At 37.7% G+C, this 26,093-nt stretch overlaps 2 protein-coding genes across 2 annotated transcripts in view; both read right to left on the reverse strand.

The window, feature by feature from the left end:
• LOC149834864 (uncharacterized) overlaps positions 1–209 on the reverse strand; it is a 254,912-nt gene extending 254,703 nt beyond the window's left edge. Inside the window, exon 1 of the mRNA XM_090011592.1 lies at positions 13–209. The gene's annotated coding sequence lies outside the window, so the exon portion shown is untranslated. The remainder of the gene's footprint in view (positions 1–12) is intronic.
• Positions 155–16,621, reverse strand: LOC149834865 (ultraviolet-B receptor UVR8-like). The gene is made up of 8 exons (XM_090011594.1): positions 16,434–16,621; positions 15,767–15,910; positions 15,447–15,602; positions 15,010–15,174; positions 3,095–3,213; positions 2,359–2,406; positions 493–657; positions 155–222 (listed from the first exon to the last, which is right to left on the reverse strand). The coding sequence occupies exons 1-8, from the start codon at positions 16,546–16,548 to the stop codon at positions 163–165; spliced, it is 972 nt and encodes a 323-aa protein (XP_089867720.1). The 5' UTR covers positions 16,549–16,621; the 3' UTR covers positions 155–162.
• Between the last annotated feature and the right edge of the window lie 9,472 nt (positions 16,622–26,093).

The raw sequence follows: 26,093 nt of genomic DNA on the forward strand, positions 1-26,093 counted from the left end.
AAGATAGCCTACTTTATACTGTATCCGAGCTGATTTTGTTCCCCATCTCCCCATCCATACAACTTCCCCTCCTCTGTATGTGCAACAGAATGGCGAGTACCAGCAGTTGCTTGAACTATCCGTTATCCCTGAAGATTACGCACTTCCCTGGGAAGAGGTACATCATCCACAATTCCATGTCCAGTTTGGCCCCAGTGACCTTGGCCCCACTGTCACAGATTGCTTTTAAATCCAGCACAGCATTAAAAATGAATGGACAGAATCCAGCAGACACAGGTTTGAGGAAGAAGCTAAGCTATCATACAACTAGACATTTGCCGCCCAAAATAAAACACAAGAAAATATAGAAAAAATAAACACACTCATGACACGATAAGGCATAAGGATAACTACAATCCCTATCAAAACATCAAACATAAGAGAGACATCAGAAGATAAAGATCATAAGCATTGGACAAAGAATTCAACATAAGAATGTGACTGATGACTTACAGAAAAAAGAATGCCGTCTTCATTTATAGCCATCGTGTGATTACCCCCACATATCACTTGTACAAGCATCTGATCAGAAAGCGCTTTTACAAGCAGAGGTTTCAACTCATTTTGAAAAGCACCATGTCCTAACTGCCCATATTTTCCCCTTCCCCATGTAAATACCTATACAGAATTAAATCAATTTTAATTCTGCCAAAAAGTGAAGCACCTAACAAACAATAGAATTAAAATATCTTCATAGGTATTGGCCTGTGTTTCCGTGCAACAAAAACAGTAAGGCTTCTAACAAACAAGCCATAATTTTCTGCAGGCTACACAAGAGCCAAACAGAACCCAAGCCTGAGCTGTTCAAGCTCAGATCAGCTCAAGCGGATGAAAGTCAAACCAAACAGCTCATAGAAATGATGCCTAACCACTACAGCAACACATACTGCTTTGCAATTTGTACCTCAAAAATTACTTAACCATGTTACGTGCACATGATTTTGAAAAAATAAATAAAAAACATTTTATAGAGCTCTTAATGAGCCCAAGATCAGGCACAAGTTTGGCTCTTTTGACTAAGGACCCTCGAACTATGCATGACCTCATCTTATTTAACTAAGCTAACCAAGCACAAAGCTGAGCTTTACCAAGCCATGTCTAAGCTGTTTGCAAACAGCTCAGCATATTGCACACCCAAACCGTAGACATAAATGTGGTACATAGCTATTAAAGCAAGATGTCGTGGACAGATTTATACTGGCTTTGGTGAATAAAACCAAGCAGCGACTTAGTCTGAATGTGGCCTCTTCTACACCTCGAGGGCTTGAGGCCAGGAAGTAGATGAATATATATGATCAGGAAACTGACAATCAGAACCAAGATAGACAAGATGGAATATGGAAATACCTTATCTCTACTATCACCTAGTAAGAAGTTCTAATAAGATAATTGTATTCCAGCTTTGTTATTGAGTTTCCTTAGGGAGCGTTTGGAAGCGCATCACGCGGGACGCCATGGACGTATCCACAATCAAACTGCGGATCCACGTCTGCAGGACATGCAGGATGCTTTTTTTGTAACCCCCCCCTACCCGGCTCCCCAGGACGGTGGGGACAGGACAGTTTTTGAAAAAAAAAAAAAGAAACTGTACAGGATAAACTGGACAGGACCGCTGTTCTCTGTCCTGGGCAAGGTGCTCTGTCCTAACCTGGACAGGGAGTTAAACACACCCTTAATGACCTTCCCACAACTAGGACATCCTTTCTCTTCCCAAATAACTACAGCAGATAGTTGGAAATTAATAACCATGAAGGAGTTCACTAAGTTGGTTAACAAAATCAAGTTCAACTAACAGAAAAACAACTCTCAGTAAAGACAAGAGCACCATTAAACAAAAAATATATATTTTGAGAACTATTTACAAAAATATAAAAACTAAGCGGAGTATCTTAATATTTTTTCAAAGACAAACTTTGTGCAAGATAGAACCAACATAAAAAGAGAATTAATTAATGTGATTGCATAGATTAATGAACAAATAAGTAAAGTATTTGTAGAACTGATGCAAATCGAGAACTAATATTTGAACAAAATGTGCATTATGGAATAGAAATGCTTTAGGCAAACCACAACTCGTTTACACAGTGAAAGGATTGGGTATTTAGATATTATACGTATCAATGGTCTGGTCAACAACAAAACTTTTCTACACATGATGTAAAAGACACAGTAAGTAGCCAACATGTGGATCTTAATTTCAATCAGTAATATATGTCAATGCCTTAATTTGGTATCTAATGATACTTATTCTCAATCCCAGTAATGAAAAACTGAAGGTAACATATATGAAACGAAATGAGCTAATTCATATATGTATACCTGGCCATCCACAGAGAGAGCAGCACTGTGATTTTCTCCACACGCAATCTAGAAACATACAGACACACATGTCAAGATAAATATGTTCATGGGAAGCAAACTAAAATATAAAAACAAGTAAATACAAGAGTTTCAAGGACAATCAAAGTGAAGTGAAATATGAACTAGGCCTCAAAGGATCTAGCCTGAAGTACAGACAGTAGGCATTGAGGAGAAACAACTTAAAACAAGAAATTGCCTTATCCAACAGGAACATGATATTCTAAACTTTATTCCAATCAATATCCTAAGACCTCCATCTATTTTAAAAATAGAAAACAGATTTCCAAGTTTAAACTTTAGACTGCAATCAAAATACCTTATAGCATTTTTTTTATAATCAGCATACCGCAAGAGAGAACAATTATTTTAATGCATATCATATGAACATACAGCAAGAGAGAACAATTACTTTAATGCATATCATATGAACAGAATTCAGTACCTCCAAACGTCTAAGAAGCAATGGACTCGGAATATGTTCTTGCACAAGTTATGTGATTTTCATAGATCACAGAAAATCCTAGATTACATTAAATGGTAGGAGAACAAGACAACAACCCAAAAGAGGACAAAGAATCAAGCACCCAGATCATGCCAAGCAATTACAGATTTACTATGGACGATGTACAAAACTAAGAGTTTGTGCACGAAGGCATGCACACATCAGAGAAAGAAATAATCAAACTAAGTCAACCTGAATAATGCCCAATCCCCACAACTCTTGCACATGGGTGGGAGAGTTACGGCTTTCTTCATCAGATAATCCAAGGGCTCCATATATACCTTGACCAAAGGAGTAGACGTCACCACTTCCTGCGAAAAGAAACCAAAGCATAAGGTACAGTCTAAACCATTTATAGAAACAAAGGTTGGGAGGCGGCAAGAATGATTTTGAAAACCAAAGTCAGCATCCTTAGGCCACCCAAGGAGAAAGCTTAGATCGGTAGGTTATGAAAAGGTGACTCTTTCAGCCAATAACTCGCAAACAGAGATTATAGCAGGTCAGGCAAAAATAAAATGGAAAAAAGAAAAAGAAAAAGAAAAAATAGTTAACCAGGAAACAGAGGACTCTTCATATATATATATATATATATTCTCAAGGGTAATTGTATAGAATTGCCCAAGAGGAAACAGATTCAGATGATGCTCTACAACTTGATGTAAATTTTATTTGCGTTAAAATTATCAAAAATTGCATAGAATAAAGAACTTTGACTAATGTGATTTATCCTTCTTTTTTTCTTTCGATTAGGGCAATTGGGAGCCTTTTAGATTGCAATGCACAGATAGAAATACAGAGCTAATTTTAAGGAAAAAGAAAGTTGGATCTTTCCTCTTATGTTTTGTTTATTTTCTTACTACAATTAAAGGTTATTTTAACTAAAAACTTTTATTAGATCCAGTTTGACTTATCTAAATATAGAGAAATGGGTAGGTGTGAAATTGATTACGTGCTAAATGGGTTTTTCTGCCCTTGCAGTGTTTTTTTCGCAGTTTCGACCCCATAAATGTGTTGGGCATGGTCGATTTACGAGGAATCCACGCCTGGATCATGTGTTTTTGATGAAAAATGATATTTCGAGCCTCAAAATTTTACAAAGATTTTTGGACCGTTGATTTTTCGAACCTTATAAAACCCATCCATGTGTCGGAATCGAACACTTCAAGAGCTGATCCCTATAAAATCAAGTATATAGATCACATCTGTATGGTCAGAATTTAAAAAATAAAATTAAAAAAACCCTGAAAAACTCATTTAGCACATATCATTTCGCACCTACCCATTACTCTCTAAATATATCACTAGGTAAATAATAAATTTTAGCTTTTTGTGTAAATTTCTTATTTGACTTGGGTACCACCAGTAGAAGGGCAGTCGGGTGGCTTTGGTGTGTTTATATATAAGATCGTATTAAGCATTGAATTAATGTCCTTAGGCACAAAACTGCACATTAGTAGTGCTTTTTGCTCTACTAGTGCCAATTTGAAGCCTAAAATATAGAGGATGGTTGGTATCACGTGGCATCCAATGGTAAAACTTTGTCATGTTCTATAAAATGAATCATCTGGGAAATATTCATAATGCTAGAGCATTTACCACAAATAACGCATTCCTACCAAACCAAGAGATGATGAGAAATGGGCAAAGGTGAAAATATTTGTCAAAAATAGTGCACAATAATAGAAATCTGATGCACATGATAAGCAATGTTCTTGCATTTACAAGGATGAGAAGATATATTCTAAAAAATATCATCAAACAAGAAGCATAATGGATCTAAATAAATGCAAAGAAAGGGCAAAAGTTAATCATATGATAAAATTCATAGCAAATTAAATGGCAAAAAAAAAAGTGTAACAAGCCAAAAAGGCTAGCAAATATTCGCTCTTTAACTAGAGACCTTGATCACGTGAAGTGCATTAACTATAAGAACAAAAAGGTTTTGAAAAGTTGAGAAGTATTTTGTTAACTAGTTAAATAAAAAAGTAAAATAGAGTAGACGAAGAGAAAGAACTAAATCAAGATATGATTGATCAAGCCACCTTCAAGTTCAAAATGCACTACATTCAAATGGACTTCCAATGGATAAGACATGAACTAAATGTTAAGGGTCCCTTAGGGGTTACATATTGTTAAGATGACAAGATATGGTTCTGGATCCACGTTTGGGCCAGATCCATATATTATGTTTTGTATTTTGCACATGCTTATTTTGCACATACTTTTATTGTATGTTTATAATCAGGGATATTATTGTCCATAATATTTTGTAAAGTGTTGTATATAATCACAATTTCTAGGTCATGATGGATGACCATTCTGTGCAGCCTCTTGTCTCCTCTCATCTGTCTTCTGCTGATAGTGAAAACATGGCTGAAACTCTGAGTTTAAACATGGTATCAGAGCAAGGTTGAATCGATCTACGCCCATTGAAGGTTGGTCATTTTCTCTTTCCTTCTATTTCTTATTCTTCCTCTCTTCTCTTCTTTTATGTTTCACGACAGATCTGTTTTCTCTTCAGATCTGGGTCCCTTCTAATCTACCTCTCATTCTTCTCGTTTTTTTTTTTAAGACAAATCTGATCACGTAAGATCTGGTGTTGTTCTATTGTCTTTCATTCACGTCAGATCTGATCACGTCGTTTTATTCATTCTTTTTGTTCTTATTCCTTCTCACTAAAAGGATCATCCTAAAATCAGATCACGTTAAATCAGATTTTTTTTCTTTCAAAAATCTGATTACCCTTGAAGCAGGTTCTTTTCTATACTCGTTCTCTCTAATCTCATCCCTCACTCAGCGCACAACCCGATCCTGCATTCCCTATTTCTCCCCTTATATTTTTTATCTAGTTTAACAGTTTCTCATATAAACTGTTTTGATTCTGCATATTATTACTGTTGATTGGAATTTTCTCTAGCTTGCATATTATAAAGTGTTTGACGTCAATTTTTTTTTTTTTAAATCACGTCATCAATCGTTCTGGTATATTGGGACTTCATAAAGACCCGTGTTGCGGTTCTGATACATAACCAGTAATCAGAACTCATTTGCAAAAAAAAAAAAAAGGTGCGCAACATAGGGTCAGAACTTAAAGGCATCTGTAAGTTCCTCCTTTTCAATCCATAATTGAAAGATATGGATTCGTCCTCTACCCATTCTGGTCTTTCCTCTAGCTTTCTGAGTCAACTTGTCTCTGAAAAACTCAATCATTCAAATTTCTTGACCTGGAAACGACAAATAATTCCCTTCATACGAAGCCAAGATCTTTCCCCCACTTCAATTTATCACGCAGGAAATACAGGATGATAAAGGGGTTGTCTCATCTCGGATTCTTCAAATTCCTGACTTCACTGTTTGGATGAAAAGAGACCAAGCACTAGTCGCGTACATCACCTCTACTTTATCCCAGGAAATTCTGATTGCAATTCCAGACGATTGTTCAGCCGTTGAATTATGGAATATGTTGGCTCAAACCTATTCTCAAATGTCGGAAGCAAAAGTTTTATATCTCAAGCGAGAATTTCAGTCGTTAAAGAAGGGCACTATGTTTGTTATGGAATATCTAAACAAGGTAAAAGGCATCACAGATCAGTTGGCTCTTGTTGGATGTGCGATCTCAGAGAAAGATAAGGTACAACAAGTTTTAAGCGGATTGGGAGCAGATTATCAAGTTCTTGTCACGTCCCTCACATGCTTGCCTGTTTTACCCAGTTTTGAAGACGTACGGGCTAAACTTTTACATTATGAGATCAGTTTGAAGACCCTTTATGATGGTGATAGCGGGCAATTCGACTCACAAAATGTTTTCGCTACTGGGCTGGTTTATGGACAAGGTCGTGGTGGAGGAAATAATCATCGTGGAGGTAGAGCTCGAGGATGATATGGTAGACAAAGGGGACGTGGGTTGCTTCCTACCCCAAACATGGCTCCTAATGCTCATGTAGGAAATCCAAGAAATATTCCCACATGCTTCTTTTGTAATAAAAAGGGGCACATTAAAGTTGATTGTTGGTTCAACCCTCAGAACAACCCTCAGAACAAAGGCAAGAGTTCTATTATTCAGTCAAACAGGCAAACTGATGGGAGTAAATCTAGTGGAGATGTGCAACAACTTTTATTGGCAGCCCTTTCAAAGATGACGATAGCACAAGATGACCAGGGAGTATGGTATATAGACTCTGGGGCAGCTACCTATGTCACAGAGATGCAGGTAAACTCTCAGACTTATCTCCTTATTTCGATAATGGCAGTATTGTCACTGAAGATGGAACTCATCATTCCATTTCTCACACTGGGAATGCCATAATACCCTTCTTAAATTCATCCATAAAACTGTCCAATGTTCTAAATGCTCCTAATATAAAAAAGAACATTATTTTTGTCTCCAAACTTGTTGATGATACACATTCTTCTGTCGAATTTACTCCCTCTTCTGTGTATGTCAGGGTCCTTCAAACGAGGGAGACGTTCGTTAAAGGAGAGCGACGAGAAAATATGTATATCTTCAAGGAAGATCCTTTTGTTCGTGTTTCTACTCCGGTCATCTTGAAGCCTTCGTTGGAGTCTGATGAATTCCCTTCTAAATGTCTTCTTAGTTTGTTTAAATGTAATAAGTCAAATATTTGGCATAGTCGACTTGGTCACTGTAGTTCTTTTTTTATTGAAAAACTTGTAAGAGATAATCTTATCTCCTCGTCTAGTTTGAGTCCTATTTTTGGCAATGAGAAATGTTCGAGTTGTCAATTGTGCAAGAGTCATGTTCTTCCTTTCGATTCAATTAATAAAAGAGCTTCAAGACCTTTTGAGATTATCTACTCTGATGTATGGGGTCCTGCACCTACTTGTTCCCTTTCGGATAGCCGATACTATGTTGTTTTCATTGATAGTTATTCTCGTTATACCTGGATATACTTCATGAAACATAAATTTGAAGTCCCTCAATTGTTCAGAATGTTTCATGCCTTTGTCAAAACTCAATTTTCGTCAAATATGATGAATTTTCAGTGTGATGGGGGAGGTGAATACACTTCAAATGACTTTGTTGCTTTTCTTCGAAACAATGGTACAAGTCATAGAGTTTCCTGCTCGCACACACCGCAACAGAATGGTGTGGCCGAACGGAAACACTGCCACATTGTTGAGAGTGCGATGAGTATGTTGCATGACAGTCATATTCCTATTGAGTTATGGACAGAAGTTTTTCATTCAGCGGTTTATATTATCAATTGTTTGTCGATGGTCATTTTAGCAAATAAATCTCCTTATTATAGTCTTTTTGGGCAGCACCTTGATTATGATAATTTACGTGTTTTTGGCTGTGTTTGTTATGTGCACATTGACAAATCGTTAAGAAATAAGTTTCAGGATAAAGCTTCTAAGTGCATATTTGTAGGATATGCAGATGATTATAAGGGATATCGTTGCTATGAGGCTCTGACCAAGCGTGTTAAGATCTCCCGAAATGTGATTTTTGATGAGCAGAATTTTGAAGATGGGGATTCTTTCCACAAGACGCATCATGGTGTTGAAGTTTATTCTCCATGAATATCGAGTTGTTTGCTAACATCGACGGAGAGTGTTTATCTTATTGCACTGGTGCTCCCATGCCTATTCTTGTTCCGGATGAAACCTCTTGCACAACTCAAATTGAGATTGACAATTTGCCGCCCAAGGAGATTGAGAAGTTTTCATGACCTGTTTATACGAGAAGAGCAGCAAAAACTACTCCCATCGTTACTGATGTGATTGTTGATGAACCTGAAAATTATTCCTTTGTCAGGAAATCTGAAAGAATTTGACACCCAATTCAAAGATGGGTTAGTTATGATAATTTCATTCTGGATTTTCAGTTATTTCTGTCACAAGTTGAAAAACAAGATGAACCTACTACCTTCTATCAGGCAGGCAGTCAAGTTACATAAGTGGACAGAGGAAATGAATGAAGAAATAGAAGCGTTACATGAACGTCAAACATGGGAAGTTGTTCACAGACCCAATGATAGGAATATCGTGGGGTCTAAGTGGGTTTATAAGATCAAGTATAAACCCGATGGGAGCATTGAACGACACAAAGCAAGACTTGTTGCACGTGGTTTCACTCAAAAATATGGCCAAGATTATGATGAGACTTTTAGTCCTGTTGTCAAGATGGGGACAATTCGCATTATATTATCCCTAGCTGTTCACCACAAATGGACATTGAGCCAGATGGATGTGAAGAATGCTTTCCTTCATGGGGCCCTTAAAGAAGAAGTTTATATGGAACAACTACCAAGATATGCGGAAGGAGATCTTAAGGCATATGTCTGCAAATTGAAGAGAGCTCTTTATGGTTTAAAACAAGCATTACGGTCCTGGTTTGATAGTTTTTCTCTCAAAGTTCAAAATCTTGGTTTCTGCATATGCACTCTTGATCACTCGCTCTTTATATTCGGGGACGAGCATACGATCACATTCTTATTGATTTACGTAGATGACATAATTATTACGGGCAACTCTTGCAGTCATATCCAGACAGTCAAGGAATTCTTAAGTCAGCATTTTAAAATGAAGGACCTTGGAGAACTGAGATACTTCCTTAGAATAGAAGTTGACAGGAAAGACAATGTGTTGACCCTGACACAACATAAATATACTCTTGACTTGTTAAGTAGAGCGAGAATGAAAGATTGCAAGTCTTTATCTACTCACAGCGTTTTACAGCAGAAGTTGAGCTCCAACGAAGGAGACTTATATGATGATCTCACCAGATACTGAAGTATAGTCGGAATGCTCCAGTATCTTACCTTCACTAGACCTGACATTGTCTATTTTGTAAATCAAGTATCTTAATTTATGCATGAACCTCGAACTGGGCACATGGATGCAGTTAAACGGATATTGAGATACTTAAAGGGTACGGTGGGAGATGGACTTGTTTATAAGAGGAATCTTATAGATAATGGGGCTCATAAAATTTATATCTATACTGATTCAGACTGGGCAGGAGATCCAGATAAGAGAAGGTCAGTTTCATGCTATTGTACATTTCTTGGCAGCAACATTGTGTCTTGGAGTAGTAGAAAACAGAAGGTTGTTGCCAGATCTAGTACTGAGGTTGAATATCGTTCTATGGCAGCAGCCACAACAGAAACTAGATGGGTTAGACACTTGCTAACAAAATTGGGTGAATCTATCTCAAGATCATTATTATTGTGTGACAATCAAAGTGCGATAAATATTTCTTTTAATCCCATTCATCATAGTCGCACTAAACATATCGAGATATATCAACTTTTTGTCAGGAAAAAGGTTGAAGAGAAAGAAATTGAGCCATATTATGTTCGCACTGAAGATCAAGTGGCTGATATGTTTACAAAAGAGCTGACCAAACACAATTTTTGGTTCTTAAAAGGCAAGTTGTCCATGATTTGAGATCATGCACAACTTGAGGGAGGCTGTTAAGATGACAAGATATGGTTCTGGATCCACGTTTGGTCCAGATCCATATATTAGGTTTTGTATTTTGCACATGCTTATTTTGCACATACTTGTAATTTATGTTTATAATCAGGGATATTATTGTCCATAATGTTTTGTAAAGTGATGTATATAATCATAGTTTCTAGGTCACGATGGATGATCATTTTGCGCAGCCTCTTGTCTCCTCTCATCTGTCTTCTGCTGATAGTGAAAACGTGGCTGAAACTCTGAGTTCAAACACATATGGGTTTGTATTTGTAGTTAATCAGGGGTATTTTAGTATTTTACTATAATAGTCCTTCATGTCGATATAGGGGGGTATTATTTTACAGAAAAGAGCACCCCTTATAGAATTGGGAATGATCCAAGCAGTTTTCCATCCTTTGTCTATCTCTCCTTTCTTCTACTTCTCTTGTTTTTTATTGCAGGGCACAGACCCCGAGGCAGGTTATCATACTGAATGTATAGTTAAATCATCAAATAATATATTGACTAAAAGAAGAGGAATGGGCCCATATACATAATGACAAAGAGAATATGTCAAAATTGCACTAAGCATTGAGATAAAACTCATGAACTATACTGTGACCTATGAGGAAAAAATTTTAATAGAAAACATTTAAGATGAGACTCACATGTTCTCCCTCCCAATTTAGCTGCATGCTAAAAAGGTCACTAACGAAGTTATTTTCTTGTTATGAAAATTTATTGAAAATTGTAGAGAGAACAGGAGGCAGATTATTTCCTTGATTGAGAGGAAAATTCTAATAGAGTTCAAAAGCAGCCGACTTAGTTGATACTATAAAATAAATGGATCCCAAATTGAAACATCTAAAAATCATTCAAAATGGTAACATACACAAACATGAACCAATGTTGAAACCATTACAAATGCTACATGCAAAAATACAAATATGCTACCACCTAAGGTCGAGCTACATGCAGGGCCCACTTGAAAATAATGTTGATCAATGTGAGTCGCATGGTATATGTTATTCACAGCTGACAAAGTATCAAAGTAGAAAAAAAGTGCATAACTAAGATTATAAAAGTATAGCTAAAAATTAGTTGTAGAAGAAAATATACACATGTGCAAGTTATAGTGAAAAGGCTAAATAGGTATATATTATTATTAAGATAAAATACTATATTATGGTTTAACAATACAGAAATTTTGCGATGATCACACTCCCCAATCGACTCGATGGCCACGATCCGATTTTTGACCCCATCTAAGCGGTTTGACACGCTGGCCACATCTCTGCTGACGCCCAACTTGTTTTCTTGCATTTTTGTCATCATTTCCATCATCCGCCACATTGGATCCTCGTTGATGGCTTCCTCCCGCTCTTTTCCACTCGCCGGATCGCTCCTCACCTCTTGAACTATGTCGCTGACGAAGGAGGAAACGTTGGGCTCTGATACCACCTTGATGCAGCGAGGAGGATAGGCTTCTGCGTTCTTGACGTCGGTTGATGAAGGCACGACCCTCACGGGCGTGCGTTGTGCAGAAAAGAATAAGAATGGCCATCGTAAACGATGGGGCTTGATTTTTATTTCAATATAAACTTCAATGAACAATGGAATGAATGTAAATGAAAAGAAACAAACAATGAAAAGGAATAAAGAAGAAAAGGGGAAAACGGCTGGAAGAAAATAATTCATAAAATAAAATGAAGGCTACTGCTATTCTTTAATCTTCTCTATCCTGCACACAACCCTAGGAAGGTCTTTTAAAGGCTTCAGCTGGATCTGGGTCTCGGGTTCGGTCCCAGACCCGAGACAACTCTTGAGCAGAGTTACCAGTCGAGGAAGCGGGAGTAGGAAGCGAGGCACTTTCAAGAATTTAGGAAGCGGGGAAGCGGGGGACTACTTAGAAGAAAATTACGAACCGTCTTGGAAGCGACCTAGGAAGCGAACCGGAAGCGAGGGGGAATCGAAAAAAAATGGGGAAGCGAAGGGGAAGCATGAGGGAAGCGCGCCTCCCATAAATGGGAAGTGTGTTTCCCATAAAAGGGAAATGTGCTTCCCATAAAAGGGAAGCGCGCTTCCCATCCCAAAAAAGGGGGACGCTTCCCCCACGCATTTCGGAAGCATGACGTTTCGCACTTCTGAAGCACGTATTGGGGAAGCGCGCTTCCCCATACGCCTAGGCGCTTCCGGTAACTCTGCTCTTGAGTGTTGCTGGATTTGGGGCATCCCGGCATGTACTCTCTGTGCTCGTAGGTACGCAGAGGGACCTCTTCTCTGCATCTCGGTACGGGAGCCTGGATCGGACTACTTGGGTCTGATCCCCAATCCCATGGTGCAAATCGGGTCCACTGCCTGGGTCAGGCTATATGGATCCGGGTCCATCCTGCTCTGCATTAATAATTCAGTAGTTCATGTAGTACAGGCTTCCTTCTCTATGGTCTTGCCCAATCAGCTTCCCTGACCGGCAATCCTGCACCCAACAACCACTCGATGAAAAGGAAACATCATACCCATGGTCAAAATTTTGATAAATGGAAATAAGGTTTTAAATTAATTTTCGAATGTCCCTAACATTTGAAACAACATTTTTTAAAAAATTTCAAGAGTTTTATCAATGTTTCCTATGTCTTTTATGTGTAAAGAAGTTTCATCGACCGTGGAGACAAAAGAGTTGTACAAATTGGTGTGACAATCGGAAAGGAGATCAACACGTAGGGCCATATAGAAAGATGCTCCCCAAACAAAGTGCCAAGAATTCATATAGGGAGGGGAAGAAATGGAGACCACGACACCAATGGTGGTGGATCAAGCTTTGAGTAGCGGTTGTAGAGCCTCCACTAATTGAGACAAGGAGAGAAATCCAATGGTTTTGGAACCATCACTGAATTCATTCTTTTATCCTTCTTGTGAAGGAACAGAAGTCATTCTCTTTTAGTCTACCTTCTTCAACTTAGCGCAATATGGTTTGATGTGCCCCAATTCCCTAAAAGAATGGCAAATAATATTTTTCTTCTCATTACCATCTTGTTGGAATTTGTTGAATTATGGAGGTTTGTAGGCGTTAACACTAGAACTGGTCCTGGATACGGCCAACACGGTTTCCTTGGGTTCTTTTGGCTCCATAGATGACTTGAGCCCCATTTCCTCCATACACACTTCCGCCAATATTTCATATAGTGAGAGAGTCTCATGAGTCTAGCGTCTATGTATGATGGATATACGCACTTGTTCATATTCGGGTCTCAATTCTTTTATAAATCGAAAGAAATGTTCTTGAACACGCTCCTTCCATTGCTTGGCATCATTAGGCGTGTCTCATGGAGAATCATGTCTAACCATCTCAACCCACAATGTTTTTAAAATGTCATAGTATTCTCTCATGGATTGATTACCTTGCTTCCATCAGTGAATCTTGTCTCTAAGTTCCCACAAATAGGCGACATCCTTTTGAGTGTACATCTCCTTTATAAAGGTTCATGCTTCATCGGCCTTTTCAAAACTCAACATGTTATCACATAGATCTTGGTCCATGTTATGCATGAACCATGAGAGGACCTTAGCATGGCTCACTTCCTATTCTCTCAAGGCTTTCCGATAATCGGACATAGCCTTCTCCTTTTCACCATCTTCTAGGGCTTCCTCTATTCCATTCACATTCTTGGTAAGAATGAGTTGAGGCTCCACAGTAGAACTATCTACCAAGAATCATAGTTCTTTTCCCACATGGAAGCGCCTCATCGTCGTGACCGTTGTTCTCATCGAACTTGATGGGGACGTTGGTGACAACCTCCTTCTCAACCATAGAAATGGAAGAAGAAGAAAAGGAAGGAGAGAGAGAGAGAGCGGGGAGGGAGGGAGAAGGATGCATGGACAAGAATGGCACCACGAGCACTTGAAAATATAGAGGCCACCTATTCTTGATGACAATTGCATGAACAAGGTCACAAGAGTCAATGGCTTTGATACCATGTAATGATATCTCCAAGAATAAAAAACAATGCCTACTAGGGCAGAAACACAACACAACCCACAAAGGGTAAGCTCTCAAGAGGCACAATGGCGCACACTCACAATATAAAATAAATTATTTTATTAACACATAAAATGCATAAAACATGCATACTTCAATGGAGACCAATAGTCCCATATATATATATATATATATATATATATATACACACACACACACACACACACACACACACACACACACACACACACAACAGAGAAGAGAGAAAGAGACCAACTAGCCGTTGGGGAGCTCCCAACGGCTAGCTGGTCAAAATGACCAGTTTGCTTTAGTCAATACAAAAAAAAAAACAGAAAACAGAAATAAAACAAAAATAAACCTAATACAATCTAATAATAAAAATAAGAGAATATATATATATATAGAATACATAATATATGTATTCAAATACATATATATTTGTATATACATACACATGTACAAAAACATATATCTCTCAACATGAAAGTGGTAGATCAGTTGTTAGTGTCGAATTTATAGGCCGTAGATGACTAACTTCCAATGAGCAACTAGAAGCAGGCTCATTTCCTAGCAATAAAGACGATAATTTCATTATAAAAGCAATATGAGTAGGTGATGAAACCCACCAATCCTATGTTTTGCATGCATAGATAATAATTCATCCCATTTTTCGAATATCAACCTGTCAAGGCAAGTGTATGAGCAGCCCCACAAGCAACACGAACAAAATGGAGTTCACAAGATCCCTTGATAATGCGAGGTTGGATCACATCGACAACTTCATCCATATCCTTGAGGCCTAACTGGCCAAACTCTGACGCTCCCCAAGACACCAAAGCACCTAAATCTGCATCAAATGTCATTACAACCAATACTTTACCAGTCAAAGCCTGAGTATAGGGATCAAAAATGAAAAAATAAAAAGAAAGACAAATCAAAATAAGTTAGTTATAGCTTTTGGGTGAGTGATCATTCTAAATATGAATCGTGTGTTTTTTTCTGATTGCACAAGACTTTATACATTTGGAAACCCAAACAACTTAGAGGAAGTGGAAAAAACACTACTGCTTGGACATGAAAAAGTAAGATAAATGCTGAAGAATCAAAATGCAGAGATACCAGTAACAGCTACAGTATGAGCTTGTCCGCAGGCAACATGTGTAATTTGATAGGTGTCTAATGCAGAAACCCTTACAGGTAGCAACTGTGACTCCCGCGATCTTATTCCAAGCTGCCCGTAATCGTTGCTGCCAGTCATGAATAGCTCACCATCTCCTGATTTAATCACAATATATTGATGGCGAAGAAAAAGTTAAAGGAGCATGGTACAAGAATTAACCAGAGTTTATACAACATTGCACTGAGGCAAAATACACGCAAAACATAACAAAATATAATTTAACAAGCCAAAAACAAATGTTGCAAGAAACTTTCCTCACCAGTGAGGAACGCAGTGTGATAATCGCCTGCTGAAGCATGCACAACAGTTTTGTCAAATAACTGGTGAACAAAAGTAGGGTATTCTCGTCCTGTGTCGTCCCCCAAACCCAGCTGTCCCAAGTCTCCTCTCCCCCAAACAAACACTGCAAAAAGGAAGAAACCAAATGCACACCAATAAGTTACTACAATAAGCCATGCATCAATGTTCCTTGAAAAGCATGGTATTAGAAGTATAATTCAACATCAGAAAAAACACACTCTAAGTGCAAAAAGTTGCTGGTGGGACAAACACTAAATAAGACCTTAGTGACGAAAGTACCAATAATTACGGCTCCAGCTCTACCGTAAAACTTGCCAAACGCACAATTAAGGCTCTTGATCAGCAAAACTTTAGCACAAATCAAATCTTTCGAAAAGAATTGTGCCGATTCGACGAAACTACAATCCCCAATTAACACGATCAAAACTGCCGTCCATTGTAGATGGCCAAAAGATCAAAAAAAACGCCAACTACCAAAAGAACCCTAACTGTTTCCGAACTCTTTTCATCGATTCGAAAGTTTTGCCCCGAATTCTTAAGGAAATAACGGGATTAGAATCGAAAAGCACAACGGAGTCGATACATTAAACGCATCGAAAAGGAAGCGGAGATCTAGGACACCATACCGCAAGAGTTGCGAGAAGATAATCGAGGGTTGGAGAGGATCTCGTCGCTGATATGGAGAGGCGGTGGAGGCGAGGGCGAGGGGATAGAAGGGGAGTCACTGCACGAGTCCTCCATTGGAGAGTTGCTTACCGCCCTGATCAGAAACCGTAGTCGTTTCCCGATGATCCCTCCCAGAATTTACCGAGAATTCTTGCGTATATTATATATATGATGGAAACCCAACGGATATGGGTCGCAGACGTGCCGCCAGTTTTCACCGCGGTCGAGATTCAGGACACGACACCGCCATATCATCTCGATTTACGAACCGGACATTCCTATGAGCCCCACGTATGAGATGGCCCAATCAGGGCCACGTATAAGATGCTGACCCGCTAGTATCTCCATGTGTGTCTGCATCACATAGCATCGTAATTTGGTGTTGTTGCAAAGACTTAAGTACTCTTTACCGTCATTTTCTTCATTTTTTTAAAACGAACATAAATGCCCTTCATCTAGAAAACGAAAATGGTGGTTCGTGAAAAGGATAAAACTGCCCTCCATCATGATCGCGCCAAAATTTTTAGTAAAGTTTGCGTATGTAGCAAGCTTTATGTTGTAGGATTTAAATAGTTCAAAACAATTCATTTTCGCCCTGAGCAGAGAAGTCTACCGAAGCATAGTTTCCCTTCATCTGTTGTCGCCGGATCATCTATTGCCTTCTTCTGTTGCCATCGGAGCAACATTTTTTTTGCTCTGCTACCGCCAAAGCATTTGTTTCCGTCTTATGCGCAGTCGTAGTATCGTTGTTACCATCTGTTGCGTATATGTTCTGATTGTTTCTTACTCTACAGTTTGACTACCCAAAATCCTATCGTTTCGGTGAGTTTCGTGTAAGGTTTCGTTATGCAATCTGAAGGTTGTGATTTATACAACGATTTGTAAGTTTGAATCGGCGACGATTTATACATTCAAAGCAATAGCGATGTGTGTTTATTAAGATACCTTGATTTGTAGATAAGTTTGCTAAATCTTATAACGATGTGTACTTATGAAGCCAAATATTGCGACAATTTGTAATCATGATGATCGTTTAATGTGTTGTGCAGTTAGCAATGTTTGCGGCTCATTAGAGAAGAAATACCCCATCGTTCTATGGGTTGTGTATTAGAGAAGTGATCCGTGAGTCCCATCTATCTCAGTTTTTTGAAAGGTACCAAAATATATTTAAGATTGAAAATGATAAAGACAGAGAAAAAACGTTGAAATTGTATTATGCGAAGGATTATCCGTCAGATATCGAGGTTGCGGACCAAAGGAATAATGTTGAAGAAATAAAGATGCAGAAGAAGGATGACCAAGAGAAGGCAAAGCAAATAAATAAGGAGGAGAATGAAAAGAAAAGGCAAAGAAAGAAGGCAGAGGAGAGGGAAAGGCAAAAAAAGAATGAGGAGGAGAGGGAAAGGCAATTGAACAATCTAAAGAAGGACGCTAAGACGGAAACACATAAGCTATTGTTGGAGCATATAGTAATGCGAAACAAGGTAAAGCTACTGAAGGAATCAGAGGAGAGGCGAAGGCAATTGAATAAGGAGGAGGCAGAGAATGAACGGAATAAGCTTCAGGATGAGGAAGAAAAGGAAAGGCGAAGGAGAGAGAAGGAGTTTGAGGAAGAGAAGGAAAGGCAAAGGAATGAGAAGGAGTTTGAGGAGGGGAAGGAAAAGCAAAGGAAGGAGGATGAGGAAAAGAAGGAAAGAGAAAGAAAGGAGAAGGAGGAGGAGGAAGAAAATGAAAGAGAAAGGAAGAAGCAGGAGGAGGAAGTGAAGGAAACAACATGAGGAAGAGAAAGAAAGGCGATGAAAGAAGATGGAGGACGAGGAAAAGAAGGAAAGAGAAAGGAAGAAGAAGGTGGAGGAGGAAGAGAAGGAAAGGAAAAGGAAGAACCAAATTGAAAATCAGACGATACCGGTGATAGAGCTAGGCACGCTAGAAGTGGAAAAGCAGTGGGAGGCAGTGGACCAACCAGAAACGCCTAGGTTTGAGGGATTGGCTGAACAGGAGAAAAGTGCGACTAAGGTAAATAAATTTGTCTTGTCTGTGAAGATTTAATACTATGTTTAGCGATTTTTGTATAGTGATTACTGTGTTAGGTATTAATATGTATAGCGATTACTGTGATAGTGTGTGTGCAACCAATATTATTTATAGCGATTAGTAGAATATTATTTATAAGTACAAATGGTACTAATTTACAATTGGTAGGAATAATATGTTATTGTGTGTTACAGGGAGGTCAGAGGAGAAGTAGAGCACCAGGTGAAAAGCTCGGAGGTCGGTGTCAATGGCTGTGATCATCGCAAAAATTTTCCTCTCGTTCCTCTTTTCCTTTCTTTTTGTCTTTCTAACCTCTGTTCCCCTTTTGAAGGAGAAATAAAAAGATAGAAAAGAAGAGAGAATGAGAAAAGGAAGGAGAGAGAAGAACTCTTTCGCGAAGGTCTCACTTGACCTTAATTTTGAAAATATGTAAGAAAATAATTCGCCTCCGTTTTGAAATATTTGCGGGAAAATTGGGAGACGGGATTCGCTCGTCGGTACGAGGTTCGACCGTTCTTGGCGCCTTTACCAGGGGTAATCTAACCAAGGGTCGAACTTATGTCTTTTTGCTTTGCTAAAAGATTATTTAAGAATTTATCCTAAATCTAAATGCACAAAGAATCATGTTTGTGGAATGCAAGGATGTATGCCCTTTTTGAAAAATGATTTGGAAATCTCCAAGTGTTTTTGAGATGAATTTGATAATAGAATGAAGAAATGGTTTCTAACTTAGAACTTGAGATAGATCTTGGAAAGATGTTTGAAGTCCTAAGTTTTTGGAAAATTTAGAGTTTGGGAGAATAAATCTTTGACTTTGAGAAGAATGATTGAGATAAAAACAAAGTCAGAAATGGGGGCTTTGAATTTTGAATTTAGGAGAGGGGATGAATATTTGAAATGGAATTGAATTCTATAATTGAAGCTTGAAATCAAAATGAGATTTGAGAAATCCAAATAGAATTGGGTTTAAGAGATCAAGATGGAATATGAGAAACAAAATTGGTTTTTGGAATTTGGGAATCTAGATAAACTTGGATTTTGAAATCTGGAATGAAATTTGGATCTAAGGTCTGAGATCCAAGATGGAGTTGGATCCGAAATCTGGAATCCTAAATGGAATTTGGATCTGAAGTCTGAGATCCATGATGAAGTTGAATTCTAGATCTAGAATCCTAAATGGGAATTGGATCTGAAATCTGAGATCCAAGATAAAGTTGGTTTCTGAAGTCTAAGATCCAAGATGGAATTGGATCCGAAATCTGGGATGGAATTTGGATATGAAGTCTGAGATCCAAAAGTGGAGATTGCATTTGGAAATCTGAATCCAAGTTGGGATTGGGTTCTAACTTTGGATTTGGATTTTGAAAGTCCAAATAGGACTTTTGAAGATGGGTCTGGGTTTTGAAGACCCAGATTAAATTTAAAATTTAGGAAGAGTCAAATTTTGAGATTCAGAATCAATCTCAAAACCTTGATTTTGAGAAGCATTTTGAAGATAAAGAATAATTTTGAAATGAGAAGATGAATCAGAAAATTTCAAAGCTAAAATTTGAACTTTGAAATTGATTTGAGTTTTTAATTTAAATCTTGAAAATGAATTTAGAATTCCAAAGTTCTTTGAAATTTGATTTGAAATTTAGAAATTGAATTTTGAATATACAAATGAATTTCAAAGTCAAATTGGACTTTGAATTTGAAGCTTGAAAGAATGAATTTGGAATTTCAAAGTTGATTTGAACTTTAAAATTTGATTTGAATTGGAAATTGAAGTTTTGAATACAAAATGAATTTGAAATTTCAAAGTCAATTTGGACTTTGAAATCGAATTTTTGAGTCTTGAAAATGAGATAGAATTTGAATTTTAATCTATAAATAAGGATTGATTTGAAGAAGATACTCAAAACCACTTGGATTTTTGAAAAAGAAATTTGAAAATATGATGAAATTCAATCCTAAATGATGAATGAATTTAAAGAATTTTGAAATTGGATTTGAATGAGCATATTTCATTCTTTAAGTGAATTAAAATAAGATTGAAGATATAATATATCCCTGACTATGGTCATTGAATGTATTATATAATAATCATATTTAAATTCAGGTGAAGAATAAAATATATTTTGGTGCTTTTATAGAGTTTAAAATTAAATTAACTCTCAATATATCCTGACTATGACTATTGATATATATTTTGAGTTAATTTTAAGTAAAACCCTGATAAAAAAAGAAAATATTTGAAAATATGATGATTTTGGAAGAGAGATTGAGTGTGGATCTAGTGTTATTCTATAAAAGATGAAAATCCTACGTTTTGTTTACATCCTAACTATGGCCATTGATGTAAATCATCAACTTAGGATTAATTATCTCTTAAAAAATGGTGCATGTGTCATTCGCGTTCCCATTTGTGAATTTTCAAAAATAAAGGAGGAAAATAAGTACTTCTAGAAATATGCATGTTTATACATTCTAATCTAATGCAAGAAATGGAAATTTATTATTATCTAAGTATTGCAACTTGGAAAACGGAATTTAATTTACAATTTTTAAACTAAGAAAACAAAATGATATTTTTCATATGTTTTCCTGCAAAAATGAGTTAGTACATGATATATATATAGTAAGTATAATATTACTAAAATGCAATTGATGAGATACTCAGGTATGCCAATGAAAATCTAAGGTAAATGACAAAACCTAGGGTAAATGTTGTTGCAAAAAGATAGTGGAAGAGGCTGCAAATGAACATGACTATGGCGATGTATATGTAATCTTACAATAGAGAATTCAATGACTAAAAAAAATAACTGAGCTTACCTTTTTATAGCATGCCAGGACCGTTTCAACAAGTGAGAGAATTTTCCCTTTTCCAAGCAGGAGCAGGCTAATGGATGTTCCACTGAACTTCTGCTTTTATCTCCACACGCTTCTGGTAGTCTGGAACATCTAACTGCTGCATATATTTACACCTTCAACGGCATAAAACTCTGAAGTCCCCTCAACAAATGGTTTCTCAAAGCTCTCAGTGTAGATTCCTAATGTTGTAAACATCCTCAATAGATGGTTAAGAAGACCCCTTGTCGATAGCCTCACCTAAACAAGAACACAGTTCACATTTTTAATACCCCACTGCAGCTTGAACCTACTTATGTAAGTTTCTCCTTGCTGCTCATACTTGCAATAGGATAAAAACATTCACAACCCCATTAGTGATTGTTCCATCATCATCTGAGATGACAATCCTTGTGTTCCATTTTCACAGATAATTCTAGCATCAACCTGCTCAATAGAAAACTATATGCAGACATACCAGGACACAGAAAATTAGACTAGTTAAAGAGATATTCTTAAGTAAAATAGAGACCTACTGCCTATTAATTTCTACAATACATGGATGATCCTCCACGGCCTGTAGCATTCTTGCCTCTCCTAAAAAAAATGGAGAGAACTATGAATCACTATGAAGAAGTTAGATGTGATATTAACATTGGAACATTTAACATATACTAACGTGATGCTGAATCAAGGAATTCAATACTTATGAGTGTAAATGATACATAAAAATAAAACACAGAAAGATGTGCAACATGAGATAGGATATTAAAAAAGCTACCAGTAACAAAGAGGATGTTGTGAATCCTAGAAATGGAGAAATAAAGCCAGCGTCTATGCTTACAAAGACAAGATGCTGTATAAAAAAAAAAAGGGTGACAGGTTTAATACTAACCTCTTGGCCATTTGATGACTTACGGTTACTGCAAGCACAATACCGGACGAAGGATGCGAGCGCAAGCTGGAATACATCCCAGATATGGCTAATGGAGCTGGAGGGAAAAGGCATCACGCTTTGCATATTTTTGAGCTGAAAGTGCTTCATGTTTCTAGTAGATTACACAGATGGCCCCAAAAGGTCCCCTCCTGTTGGTAATAAAAGGATCAGTTCAACAATGTTTTCATTCATTTTTTTTAGGACTTATTTCCCAAAGCTTCAATGGCTTCATCTGACGTGATGAACCCACATGAATCAGCATCTTCAGACTCCAGTAGGTAAGGCATTGAACTTACAAAATAAGGAATTATCTGCCCCATTTAACAACTTAAAAGCAAAGTTGTCGAAATTCATATTCAGATGTTCTCCCCAGGGATATGTGACCTTCAGGATACCCACGAATTACCATCCTGACACCTAGATACTTCTGAAGAAAGGGCACTCTGTTGTTTTTTTCCTTAACAGTAATAGTAAACAAAGTAAACTGAAAGCAGGACTGCTTCAGGTTCCCCCAGAAATTATCAGAACTACAAGCTTCTTGCAAATTATTTTGGGCATGGTATATGTGCATGATGTTGTACAAAGAACAAGTTGCATCCATCATATGTTCAAAACGCAAGTTGTTGACTTAATGAAATTGTCAGAAAGAAGGTTTGTGTAACTAAATGTGCCTCCTTGATGAAATGTTTTGGTGCTGCACATTTCTTGTTTCAAGGTAATCCAAGATATCACAGAATCATGAAACGCACATGGAAATGGAACTCCTCCTATGCTGTAAACTAAAAAAAAAGGAAAAGAAAAGAAAGAAAGAAAAGAAAACAAAAAACAACAGAGAAAAGAAGGAAGGGGGACTGAAATGAAATGTGATACGATTGAAATGCAATATAAGCAATACAACAAAATACAAAAGAGAAATAATAAAAAAATAGAGAATTATGTTGGAATGAGACATTCCGATTGATATAGTAGCAGGTGGGTCGACACTGCTACATGTAGGTCGATCGCACCATTTGTGCATTCAGAAAAAAAAAGGAGAACGAAGAATGAAAAAAAAAGGTGATTAAATTAAGAAAAGGTTCACAAAAGATCAAGAAAAAGGGAAAGAAGATGATTACTTACCTGAAGTTACAGGTGCGTTCGACCTTCAACCGCTTGAAAGGGAAGCATCCGGGAAGGAAGAGAGGGGAGATTGAGAAAATAAAAGGGGAAGAAGAGAAATGATCATGAAAATGGGGAGGTGAGAGGTTGATGATCGACCCTCCTCCCTGCGGTCTCTCTTTATAGCGAGAGACCATTAGGATTTTTACGAGTTGAGTAAATTTTTTTTTTGAAGATTTTCAAAATAGCGGCTCCTTTTCAAGGGTTTTCTTAAAAGTGGTTTTTACAAAAAACAATTTTTCAAAAGGAGCTTCTAAAACCATTTTTTTTGTATTTTCCTTTTCCATTTTTTTTGGTTCTTTTTCTTTGTAATTTCTATATTTTTTGGTGTTTTTGAAATAAAAACTCTGAAAACTAAAGGATTTTAAACTAATTTTGCAAAAATTTAAAAATATTTACAAAAGAAGGGTTTTCTTTGAATTTGGGTTATTCTTTGAAGTTTTCTTCAGAAAATGAGTTTAGATCCGGATTTTGGGTAAATATTCAAGTTTTTGGACCTCGAATCGAGAAATATAGGACAATAGATCCAAATGGATACCAGATGGACTGTCTGAACCTTTCAGAAATTATTTTTAGTATTTTCGTAAATTCAGTTTGAAGATTGGATAAAGAGGCTCAGATTCGGGTTTTGACACTAGATCCAGACCCAAAATCGAGTCAGATATAGAAAATGGATTTTGATTCCAGTGAATCTGAGAAATAACTGGAATTTTAGCTCAAAATCGACTTAATTACTCAGAAAATAGGGGCCAGGGGTAAAAAGGAAATATTTATAAAATTTTTAAAAAATTGGGGTGTTCACACATTGCTGGAGAGTCACCACTCCAACAACATCATTAGAGAATCACCACCCTAATGGCATCGTCAGAGAGTCACCACCCTGACAGCAACACTGAAGAATCACCACTTCAGTAGCAACACTAGGGAATCACCACCCTAATGACATCATCAGATAATCACTACTCTAACGGCATCGCTGGAGAATCACCACTCCAATGGCAATACTGAAGAGTCACCACTTCAGTAGCATGAATAGGGAATCACCACCCTAATGGCATTGTTAGAGAGTCTCCACTCTAACGGCAATACTGAAGAATCACCACTTCAGTAGCATCACTAAGGAATCACCACCCTAATGGCATCGTTAGAGAGTCACCACTCTAACAACAATACTGAAGAATCACCACTTCAGTAGCATCACTAGGGAATCGCCACCCTAATGGCATGGTTAGAGAGTCACCACTCTAATGACAATACTGAAGAGTCACCACTTCAGTAGCATCACTAGGGAATCACCACCCTAATGGCATCGTTAGAGAGTCACCACTCTAACGACAATACTGAAGAGTCACCACTTCAGTAACATCATTAGGGAATCGCCACCTTAATGGCATCGTCAAAGAGTCACCACTCTAACGGCATTGCTAGAGAATCACCACTCCAATGGCAATACTGAAGAGTCACTACTTCAATAGAATCACTAGGAAATCACCACCCTAATGGCATCGTCCGAGAGTCACCACTCTAACGGCATCGCTGGAGAATCACCACTCTAACAACAATACTGAAGAGTCACCACTTCATTAGCATCACTAGGGAATCACCACTCTAATGACATCGTTAGAGAGTCACCACTCTAACGACATCAATGGAGAATCACCACTCCAACGACAATGTTGGCAATACCAGAAATCACCACCTGAGCCAACTCATGGCACCACGAGTCCCTCAGACTGTGGCTGGGAAACAAGAACTCCCACAATGCTCTCTCAAGAGCAACACCCTGAAGTCCGGTGTTATGTTGTCCCCAACAACGACCCTCTCAGGAGTCGATTGCCATCATCGGCAATGCAAAAGTCACTTGCTAAGCCCACATGTCCTCATCACTAGGAACAACTGGGGATCAATAACATCCTCCAACGAAGAACACACAGATTCAATCGACATAGACAGGGCTCCAGACTTCTGTCTGAAAGATCGCTTCCAAAAATATACCTTTCAGCAAGGATATGATTACTAACATGTCCAACGTAGTTGGGAAACATAAATAAACACTAACTAGCTTAGGAATCCACAACCACAAGCGCAACATAAACCCTTTACGAAAACACGACCTCATAGCATACAAGAAAAGCAATTAAGCAACATAATCACACTTATACTAAATGAGACATACTTACAATGCAATGGTTGATGCGTGCAGAGACTTGAACCCCACTTCTAAAACACTGCTTTGATACCAAGATCTGTAATGCCCCAAAATCCCAACTTGGAAAATCCTTAAGTTTTTAGGGTAAATTTTTTTTGAAAGCATTGCGCAAGTGGAAAAACTCACAAGGGAAAACAATTGAAAATTCTGGGTGGGTCATAGGGTGAACAACAAAAAGAAATATTTTATTTATTACAACTTGATACATGAAGAATATACATCATTTCCCTTCTCAAAAGACTGTTGCCAAGATCTCAAGTTCTAGAGTGTGGGTTCAGTCCTCCACCGCACATCGAGCTCCATCGCACCACGACAAGCCAAACACCTATATCCCCATAAAACGGGGTCAGTACTCTTGCGAGTTGGTGAGATAAACCATCCATACATTATCAGTTTAAGGAAGAGCATACAGTATGAAGCATGATACAAATATAACATAACTCGAAAACT

Source organism: Nuphar pumila, chromosome 6 (assembly GCF_984573655.1).
Source record: "Nuphar pumila chromosome 6, dmNupPumi1.hap1.1, whole genome shotgun sequence".
NCBI classification, from domain to species: Eukaryota; Viridiplantae; Streptophyta; class Magnoliopsida; order Nymphaeales; family Nymphaeaceae; genus Nuphar; species Nuphar pumila.

Coding starts and splice junctions, on each gene's coding strand:
- LOC149834865 (XM_090011594.1), bottom strand. CDS start 16,548: ATGGAGGACTCGTGCAGTGACTCCCCTTCTATCCCCTCGCCCTCGCCT. Junction 15,175..15,446: donor TCATACTGTAGCTGTTACTG/GTATCTCTGCAT, acceptor CATTTGATGCAG/ATTTAGGTGCTTTGGTGTCT. Junction 3,214..15,009: donor TCATACACTTGCCTTGACAG/GTTGATATTCGA, acceptor TTCTTTTCGCAG/GAAGTGGTGACGTCTACTCC.